This window comes from Anguilla anguilla, chromosome 5, assembly GCF_013347855.1.
Source record: "Anguilla anguilla isolate fAngAng1 chromosome 5, fAngAng1.pri, whole genome shotgun sequence".
NCBI lineage: Eukaryota > Metazoa > Chordata > Actinopteri > Anguilliformes > Anguillidae > Anguilla > Anguilla anguilla.
The window spans coordinates 59,745,758-59,756,361 of NC_049205.1; the positions used below are offsets into that span (position 1 = coordinate 59,745,758).

The window sequence follows — 10,604 nt, forward strand, 5'->3', positions numbered from 1 at the left end:
TACTTGGATGCACAACATCAGCTTTCTGATGGTTACTGCATGATGGTCACCGTACTCACCTGTTACCTTCAAAGGCAGAGCGCAAGTGTTAATATCTCCATGACAACAAAGCTAATACTGAGAGGCTGATACATTAGAGAGGCTGTAGTCGCTAACACCTTTGACCACAGGATGTGTTATGTAATGTTCTGCCACTAGAGGGCAATAAGTGAATGATCAGTGGGTTCTGAATATAAGCGTCTGGTCCTCCATGAGCTGGTGCGACTGTAGGGTCTGCAAGGTAATGAGAATAATCCTCGCGCTAGACTCTTTTATTCATTAAAATTACAATGTCACAGTGCCACCTCGTGCCTCAGTTTAACGTCTCAACTGAATGTCAGAAGCTCCTACAGCACAGTACAGCACTGAATTTATATATTTCACTGGAGGGAAGAGCGTCCCCTCCTGGCTCACCGACACCTCTTTTAGCAGTAATTCATTGGCTGGTAAAAGAATTTAAATGAATTGCGCAGAACCATGTTTGCAAATTTCTTGTAAGCTTTTGGTCCACTGTCAGGTTTTTGCATGGCATGACTGTAATTACTGTGGAAGTGAAGCAGATCTGTGATTTGCCTGCAGTGTGTCCATATAACACAGCACAGAGGGCCACTTTGGACAGAAACGACCCAGCAGAGCAGAGAGAAAGAGGCACTGCACCATGCCTTGTGTTGTCATGGAGACCGTTTTCACCTTCCTCTTCATCACGGGGCTCTGTGAAGGGGCCACAGTCCTGCTCAGGGAGCATTTTTATGTGAGAGAATTTAAGAATTGGTTTGAAGCATCGCAGCACTGCCAAGCGCAGTACACTGACCTTTCTAATGTGCTGACCGAGGATGACGTGGAACAGGTTATGAACTCTGTTCCTGATAGTGGCACAACCTCGGCTTGGATTGGTCTGAGACGGCCCAAAGATGGACAGTGGAGGTGGAGAGGAGACATAGCGTTAGATTTTGAAAAATGGGCATCTGGCGAGCCAGATTCTGATGACACACATAACTGTGTTTTTGAGAGGGACGGTCACTGGCACAACACAAGATGTTCTCACGACTTACACTTCTGTTGCTTTAAGGCATATAACAGGAAGTTGACTCTGGTGCAGCAGAAGATGACCTGGGAAAACGCTCTGGTTTACTGCAGGAGTAAGCACACCGACCTCTCCAGCCTGCTCTCAAACTACACTGTTGAGAAGGTTATAAGCAGCACAGGAGCCACAACTGACTTTGTTTGGACAGGCCTGCGTTTCCTGATGGGCGAGTGGTTTTGGGTGGACGGAGAAGCTATCGGGCTCGAGATAAACTGGAAATATCCACAGAATTCCGAGTGTCCGAGCGCTACACGCCGCTGTGGAGCCCTGTCAGTTCAAGAGAAGGTTTTTGTAGCAATGCCTTGTGATGAGGAGCTCAACTTCATCTGCTACTCAGAGCTATAGTGCCCTAAGAAGAGCGTGTGTACTTAGCGCAGCATTTCTTCTCTTAACTTTTAGTTTAAATTGCCTTTTATTTGTCTCCTTCGAGGGAATGTTTCTTCCTGTACGAAAACATTGGTGAGTTTCTGAAAATTGTATCTCTCTATCAGAACGCACTAACATTTACACATTCATTTTTTATGCATATAGTACATTAATATTTCTTTATAATTTTAATTTATTTTACAACTACATTGCCATGCTTTTCAGCAATATACAAAACCTAGTACTGTTGTATTTTCTGTTAGTTTAAATCACTTTTTTTGTATCCCATGATTCCATCTCTAATGTTATGATAATACAGACATGTATGCTTAAAATCTCAATTTATAGTGTAATAGCATTCACGCATTCATGATGTAATTCTTTTTATATATCTGTACAATTTTGGGTTGGCATTGTCTTGCAACTGTATTTACAGTCCTATACTCCAATAACAGAGTGGAAGTCTTCACGTACTCATGGACATGTCTCAGTCAATACTTTAGATACATAGAACTTTTCAATGGAATGTATGTATTTTAGTTTTGTTCATATATATTTGTGATGATAATTATGGGAACCAATGCAATCAGATTTATTTTACTGACATGGTGATCTTCATATTGTTTTCAACCATCCCAATAAAAAAAAATCCCATATTGAACATACCTCCAAGGATTCAGAATCGGGTTTATGGATAGAATTATGGTTAGGGTTAGGAGAATGTTCTACGGGCTAAGGTTTCAGGATGATTAGGATTATGTTAAATAGTAGGGTTGTTTTAATCTTTCATTTTGGATGATCTGAATTTTTAGGATTCTGTTCAGAGCTAGAAATGAAGAAAATACATATTAAGGCGACTCCTAGGGCTAAATTTTGGTCAGGGTTAGGTAACAGAAAACATAAATATTGGGTTTTGTTTCAGAGCTAGAGTGAAGTTAATGCAAGGGATAATCTAGGGAGATAATCAAGGGATAATAAAGATTTTGGACGTCTCAAATTTATTTTCCATATAATGATGTAAGATATATTTTTACCATTTTTTTTTTTTTGAAATAACTTTGTATAACAACTGACTGCAAAGAAATGTTCTTCTTTGATTTTATTCATTTTATTTAGTCTGTTATTCATCCATCTTACTAGAAAATTATATATTTAATAAGTCTCATGTCTCAAAATAGGGTTGAGGGTAAGAATTGAGATTTGTTTTAGGATTAGGAATTCACTCAATGTTTTGTTGTTAAGGCAGGATTAAGCATATGTTTAGGGTCAGGCTAAGGGTTATTTTTTGGATGGGGATTGTGTAGTTCCTAATTTTTTTAACATCTCTGAATGACGTTTTTTCAGTGAAATGTACTTTTCATAATAAATGACTTCAAACAATTTCCTTGGATGAGTTTAGTATATATTTCATCCATCCTATTGCATATGTTTCAGGCTCAAGAGACTGCTTCAACCTCGGTCACATAACCAGATCAAACTGGAATAAACCGGTTTCCTTGGCTCCACATATAGCTTGCACAGATTATGCACCTCTTCAAACCAAAAAAAAAAAAAAAAACAATTCTCCAAGGATAACACTTGAGAACTTCGAAATTGGTTGAACCTTGGGAGTACCTAGTCTCCAATACTAAAATTAGTTGCCACCTCCATACCAACAAGCTATTTGGAAGGCTTGGCAGAAGAAAGCCTCTACTGTCATCAAATCACTAAAACACCCATAATCCACTAATCCACAAATGTAAGCTCCTGGTGTGTGCTGAACATCGCTGAAACTTTGTTTTGTCTCATCTGACCATACAGCCTAATTGTAATCAGAGGTGGATTCGTTGTAAGAAGGAGTTACAGTCATACAGGAAAAAATGAATCCCTGTGAAGTATGATGGTGGACATTTTATGGGCCAGTTGTGCTTCCTATAGGGACCTGGTTGGGATACCTGGCATCATGGACTTGAGTGTGACTTAATGCCAAAATTTGGCTGCACATTATCAGCTTTTATTTAAGGCCATTTCTAAACATCATGGTTTCACCCTGTAGAAATCACAGCACTTTTTATAAATAGCCCCCCATTTCAGGGCGTCATAATGTTTGGGACAAATAGCACAGGTGTTTCTGATTAGTCAGGTGAGTTCAGATGCTTCCTTAGCGCAGGTATAAGAGAGCTTTCAATAGGCGTATCTAGTTTTTATTCTGGCCTTTTGATTGACTTTGATGAATGATTAAGAATTAAGACTACACGTCCCAGCAGACTATGCGTGTATTTTTATGTGACGTCGTGATAAGCCAGAACTCCAGGTCTAGTCAAAGGTGGCAATATTAATTTGTACTGCCTTTGTTGGTGTCGTTAATTTTAATGATTCTCTTTTATGAAACTAAAATAATTTTTTAAATGCCGATATGAATACATTACAGTGCAGTTGCAGCTACATGCTAGCACGTTTATTTGCTGGTAGCGCAGGGAAATGTTGCAACGTGAACAAATGTATTCCAATTTATTGAATACAATTTATGGCAAGGCAACCATACGAACATGTGTTTTTTAATTAAATATGCTAGTGGAAGCACAGAATAGAGTATAGTGTCATATAAAAGTAAAACGCACACGGCTCAGTATCACGTATGCGTTGTCATCAGAACATTTCCATAACCACCAAGTCATTTTTAATCGGTCATTTAAAAATGTACTTGTTTACTCAGAAATGGTCAGTTGCTCGTCTCAGCACCGCCTCTCTGACAGTAGCCTACAGGAAGAACACCTCTAGAGTAATCGGCTAAACTTGTTAACGTTTGGTAGATGGCAAGCTAGCTAGTAGGGGTTTACGTAGTCTAACGTTCATGGACAGGATAGAAACCGGGACAGTACACTAAACGCCCATTATAATGACCGGCAACGTCGATGGATTTATTTTGCGAAAGGTCGTAACGTCGTCACGATGAAGAAAGGGCTGCAGCGTTAGAACGTCTGCTAGCTACTGTAGCTTGCAGTCGCGGAACAGAAACAACTAGACTGCGCTAGTCTACCTCACTAGCTGGCTAGCTAGTCTAGCTAGACTAAGTCAACAGCATTGCTAGCAACTGGATTCTGTTTTATTTGCTTGTTAACCTTAGACTAACACATTTGCTGGCATTTCTATCGTCAGTTAACATGTCGCTATCCGTTTAATTAGCTGCCCAGATCCATCACCTAGGTACGTAGCTAGTTAGCAGTAGCACCAACTTTCAGATGTACAGATAGATTTTTATGCGTATTGCTAACGTTGTAGTAACCATGGAGACGCCCGATTTACCTGTTGAGGTAAGTTAAGAAACTAATTGACATCCGACTGGCTGCTCATAACTGCAAGTGTTCTGCTGTTCGCTGCCAAAATTAGGACAATTTTTTATGTAGCTATAACAAGTGTTCATTTATTTACAACGAAATAATATGTCTTAAAGTATTTGCATGATGGATTGCAGCTTATGATACATCAAGTAACGGAATATGTGGCTTCCAAATTCATTGTATCTAGCTGCTTCATAGATAGAGCAGAGGGTCTGTTACATTGAAAGTTATCAGTAATCGTGAGCGTTGCAAGTAAATGGAAAACCGATATGGTAAAACGTCCAGACCCTTAAATGAAGATCTTGAGCCCAAGAACACGATCACATTTCTGTGTTTGCTTACTGCTTCAGAATATGTCACGTTAATTAACATATAACCTTAAACCTCGGGCAGATAATTACGTACATTCTGAGTTTCCTGCAAGTTCCAGACCGAAAAGAGGCCTCCATGGTTTGCAGAAGTTGGTACATTGCTAGCCAAGACTACCAGTTCCAGGTAACGCTGTTATAAATGGTGGACTACCAGTTCCTCCCTTTGTACTGGATGCATGGTCAACTCTAGTCTGGACTTTGAGGCCCGCGGACTGCTGGGTTTTATTCTCCTCCAATAAGGGACCAATTTAATTGGAATTTCAGTTAGCCAGTTAGTGATATCAATCAATTAACTATCTGATATAAAAAGAGAAACCAGCAGTGTACACTACTGGGCCCAAAGACTGGATTTCAGTGACCCTGGTTAATTCAGTAACCCTCAGATTGGATTTATCCACATCTGTCCATTACATTTCTCCATTACACTATTTGTAAATGTTGTTGGTGCTATTATAGGAGAATGTCACCTTCAGAGATTATCCGGGACTGCACAGTGCTCAGATGTGTACAGTACGTGTTGTTTTTGCACCCCGTTGTAGAAGAACGTCACATTCAGGATTCCGGCGTCGTGCTCTTCCCTGGACGTGATCCGTGGGCTGGGCCGGCGGCCCCGCTGCGGCCTGGTCATCAGCCACCTGGACGGCTCCAGGGCGTCGCGGGAGGTGCTGGCGGAGGTGGGGGCGTGCCTGGGCCCCCGTCTGGAGAGCCTGTCCCTGCCGGGGAGCAGCGTGACCGAGGCGTCCCTGCTGGGCCTGCTGCCCCGCCTCACCGCGCTGCGCCGGCTGTGCCTGCGCGGCACCGACAGCCTCTTCATGTCCGGCGCCTTCCTGTCCCGGGACGAGAGCCGGCGGCAGGTGCGGGCGGCGCTGGCGCGGCTGGAGGAGCTGGACCTCTCGGACCTGCGCTACCTGTCCGACCTGACCTTCGACCGGCTCACCGGCTGCACGCCGCGGCTCCGCCGCCTGGCGCTGGCCGGCTGCCACGTGGCCTTCGAGTTCGACCCGTACCGCGGGCGCCCGGCGGGGCACCAGTCGTCGGCGCTGCTGTCGCTGCGGAGCGTGCGGGCGCTGATGCAGGCGCAGGCCGCCACCCTGCGGGCGCTGGACCTGAGCGGGACCGGCGTCACGCCCGAGTCGCTCAGCTCGCTGGCCCGCGTGGACGGGCTCCGCCTCCTGGACCTGCGGCTCCGGGGCTGCAGGGAGGTGACGGACCGCGCGGTGGAGGCCCTGTGCCGCCACCAGCCCGCGCTGCGCACCCTGGACCTGGGCGCCTGCACCGAGCTCACCAGCAGGGCGGCGCTGGCCGTGGCCGCGGGCCTGGAGGACCTGCGGCACCTCCACCTGTCCCGCCTCGGCAGGCTGACGGACAGGGGGCAGGCGGAGCTGGCGGGGCTGAGGGACCTGCAGACGCTGGACCTCTCCGAGTGCCTCCACGTGAGCGGGACGGAGCTGGTGAAGGGGCTGTCCCGCCCGCAGGGCGGGGCACGCCTGGCCTCACTTAACCTCCGCGGCTGCGCCTACGTCAAGGTCAGTCGCTGGGAGCGAGCGCTCGAGGGCGCCCCCTGTGGGCGTCAGAGAAAAACGAGCGTGCACGTGTGCCTCATGCATGCTAGAAAACAACGAGCGTGCACGTGTGCCTCATGAATGCTAGAGAAGAACGAGCGTGCACGTGTGCCTCATGCATGCTAGAAAAGAACAAGTGTGCACGTGTGCCTCATGCATGCTAGAGAAGAACGAGCGTGCACGTGTGCCTCATGCATGCTAGATAAGAACGAGCGTGCACGTGTGCCTCATGCATGCTAGAGAAGAACGAGCGTGCACGTGTGCCTCATGCATGCTAGATAAGAACGAGCATGCGCGTGTGCCTCATGCATGCTAGATAAGAACGAGCGTGCACGTGTGCCTTGTGCACCTTTGTCAGGAATGGGCATGTGAGCTGCTAGTGCACGAAGATCCACCTGCAACAGGGACAAGAGTATAACAGTCAACACACAAACCTCCAGGGTTTTGGGTTCAGTTTCATTTCAGTGTTTGAATTACGGACTGTTGAGGCAAATTGGAGGCGTCGTCTTTTTTGCATGTGCAGTTCATAGGGTTCCTTTTTCCAGTAAAACAAAAAAAAATATGGCCTCTCTTTTTTTTTTAGGACCTGACTGTGTTCTCATTGGCCCAGCTGCTGGGCCCCAGTCTTCGTGTGCTCGACCTCACTTCCTGTCCGTACCTGACGGACCTGAGCGTGCGCGCCATCGCCACCTACCTGCCCGGTCTGGTGGTGCTTCGACTGGGCTGGTGCAAGGAGATCACGGACTGGGGCATGCTGGGAATGGTGGAGCCCACCAAAGAATTCAACCCTGAAAAAGAGATGGTGAGAAAGAAAGGGGTGGGCTGGGAAGGCTCTATTAACAACACGTCTGCTTACCTGTGCAGGTAGATCCGTGTGTCCTTTAGTGAGCCCTGTAATTGGTATAGCTGCACTGCACTGCCAGTTACTCACCCCCGCTACAGCTGAAATATTTTGGTACGCTCCAATCGGTGAGTCGTTAATAGCCCCACCCACATGATCCCTCCCACAATCTCTGCTGTTCCAGCGCTGATGGTATGATTGCTTTGAAAGCTTTATTATCTGAACTTTGCATGTTTTTATCTGAACCATCTGTACAATGAATGGAAACTGACTTTTTATTTTATTTTTAAAAAGTTAGAATTTTAGAATAGGAAGTGCCTGCTAATTACCAACACTGGGGTAAAGTTGGATTGTTTTGCGAAAATGGATTATACCAAGTGTCTCCTGGCACAGGGGTGTTAAGGGCCACTGAGAGACGGTGTAATGGGCTGTAAACGCGTCTCTCCAGGAGGACAAGGGCCCCAGCTTCACCCGCACGTTCGGGAACATGGGGTTCTTCCGCCCCCCGCGCATGCCGTTCGAGGAGAAGCCGCGGCTGGTGACGGAGGAGGACCTGGGCACGTTTCGGGGGCAGGAGGGGGCGTCCCTGCTGGCCCTCGGGGGGCTCCAGGAGCTGGACCTGTCGGCCTGCTGCAAGCTGACGGATAGCAGCATCACTCAGGTAAGGTCCTGGAAGGTGCTTCCATTCCCGACTCTCCCCTTTTTCTTTTTGAAGTGTTTGCCGCACATTTTGGCGCTCAGGTATATACCCGTCGACTGGCCGGAGACTACACTCACCTGGTGGAACAGACTACACCAGGTGACCAGGCGACTCCTGGTGGGTTGCCTGGGTAACGGCCTGAGGCGACGGCATCTCGCCGTGTGAGAGGCGACTCCTGGCGGGTTGCCTGGGTAACGGCGGCGGCGGCGGTAACGCGGGTGACCGCCCTCTCTCGGTGACACAGGTGCTGCGTTTCCCAGACCTGCGGAGGCTGTCCCTCGCCATGCTGCCCGAGATCGGCGACGAGAGCCTGGCGTCGGTGGCGTGGCACTGCCGCGGCCTCGCCAGCCTGTCCCTGTCCCACTGCCCGCGCATCAGCGACCTGGGCGTGGCCCGCGCCGCCCCGCACCTGCACCGCCTGCGCCACCTGCAGCTGGCCTGCTGCGGCCTGCTGACCGACAGGTGAGACGGGCGGGGCGGGGTGGAGAGGAGCAGGGAGGGGAGGGGGGCGGGAGGGGAGGGGACGGGCGGGACGGGGAGGAGAGGAGCGGGGAGGGGCGGGAGGGGAGGGGAGGGGCAGGACAGGGAGGGGAGGGGCAGGGTGCGGAGGAGAGGAGCGGGGAGGGGCGGGAGGGGAGGGGCAGGGAGGAGAGGGGAGGGGCAGGACAGGGAGGGGAGGGGTGGGGTACGGAGGGGAGGAAAGGGGCGGGAAGGGGAGGGGAGGCGCAGGGCTCGCCGGCGTGAACCAAGCAGACTTTGGAACGCTGCGATTTAATATTTACTCTCCACTGTATCTGGGCTGAAAGTACTGGCTTAATCTGTGTTGCTGTGGAACTGGTATAAACCAGAATAGAAGGACCACAGCTCAGTCCCTTCCCCAATGCAGGCCCACTGGTAGATCTCGTTACCCCTCCATAGTTGCAAGAGTGACAGGGTTCGAACATGTTTTTATCCATTTAGTTTTTGTAACCTTAGCCTGCTAGCTTAGCGTGTACACTTGGCTAGTTGCTACTTTTCAAAGAGAACCGATAATGAGTTCTTTAGAAAAAGCCCCTTCACACACTGCAAAGTGAATTCTGTTCTGTTCCAAATGAATAAAAAACCGTGTGGAGTGAGAAGGGAGAAGGTTGGAGTGGCTCACAGGAGAGATGGGGGTTTTATCAGAGCAGTGCGAGCGCTCATGCGCATACTGTACCCTCACTGGAGTCAGAGGGACAGAGGAATGGCTGAGCGAGTTCCTTATTCTCGAATGGGACACCCTTTAACACTAAATGCTGGACACATTTTGGTTAGTTTTTCAACTGCTGTTTAATCTCTGGGTACTTAATCTCTGGGTATTTTTTGTCAGTGTCTTGTTTATCGTAGATCTTCAATTGTTGACTTTTTTTACAGTCTGATAGACGCAGTATATAGTCTCTGTTTTGATGTGTTATGTGTTATATTCTGTATGGGTATTTAGATGTGTTTGCATGTATACAGGTCTTCACAGCGCCGTGTGTTCCATCTTCTCTCTCTGACCCCTGACCTCTGACCCCCCCGCCCCCCAGGTCCCTGGCTGTCCTTGCTCAGAACTGCAAGAACCTACAAACTCTGGACGTTTCCATGTGCAAAGGCATCACCATAGCGGCAGTGGACCTCCTCCAATCGCAGCTGCCCTTCCTGGAGAACGTCCACTGCAACTCTGTGGGCGGCGGCGAGATGAACTTCACATTTTGACGACGTGCCACGTCTGGATGAGAGGACGGCATCGCAGGTGTTACTGCAAAAAAAAAAAAACAAGATCAGGTTAAAACCTAGTATATGGCTGGACCGAACCAGCCGACGTCACAGACATGCGCTGTCTAACTTTATCACTCACTCAGTCAGTCACAGACATTCGCATTTGTAGGGCTGGCCCCGCTGTTGCGGTCCAGCCAAAAGCAGATCTGTAGCTTTAAGGAATGGTATTTCTGCAAACACTCCACAGCAGTGCTGGATGGGAGTTGTAGTCCAGTGATCGGGGGGGAAAAAAATCACTCAACCTGGAAAAGCAGTCTCCTTTAATCATTGTGCGTAGGAATCTCAAGGATGACAAAGTAATTTCAAGCAATTGTGTCACACTAAATTTTTTATGAATGTATAGCGTGTGTGTGTATAGGATTTCAGTTGGGTTCCAGGCCACTGGCACTTTGTGTTCACTGAAAATGTGTCCTGAAACAACTAGGGTGTTCCATAGCACCCTTGAAACTACCTCCTGACATACCTGGGCTGTACCTGTGTGGTGGGGGTACCCCTGAGGGGCTGCGTAGCGCTGGGCCTGTCATGCACACACCCCGCCCCTC

At 48.3% G+C, this 10,604-nt stretch overlaps 1 protein-coding gene across 1 annotated transcript; it reads left to right on the top strand.

Moving 5' to 3' along the window:
• Positions 1–3,777: 3,777 nt before the first annotated feature.
• Positions 3,778–10,285, top strand: lrrc29 (leucine rich repeat containing 29). The gene is made up of 7 exons (XM_035418750.1): positions 3,778–4,782; positions 5,203–5,304; positions 5,720–6,706; positions 7,326–7,544; positions 8,032–8,244; positions 8,528–8,745; positions 9,831–10,285. The coding sequence occupies exons 1-7, from the start codon at positions 4,729–4,731 to the stop codon at positions 9,997–9,999; spliced, it is 1,962 nt and encodes a 653-aa protein (XP_035274641.1). The 5' UTR covers positions 3,778–4,728; the 3' UTR covers positions 10,000–10,285.
• The last annotated feature ends 319 nt before the right edge of the window (positions 10,286–10,604 follow it).

Excerpts from the sequence above, each read along its gene's own strand:
- lrrc29 (XM_035418750.1), top strand. The coding sequence starts at position 4,729 with ATGCGTATTGCTAACGTTGTAGTAACCATGGAGACGCCCGATTTACCT. Across the intron at positions 4,783-5,202 it reads CGCCCGATTTACCTGTTGAG|ATAATTACGTACATTCTGAG; the intron begins GTAAGTTAAGAA and ends AACCTCGGGCAG. Across the intron at positions 6,707-7,325 it reads GCGGCTGCGCCTACGTCAAG|GACCTGACTGTGTTCTCATT; the intron begins GTCAGTCGCTGG and ends TTTTTTTTTTAG.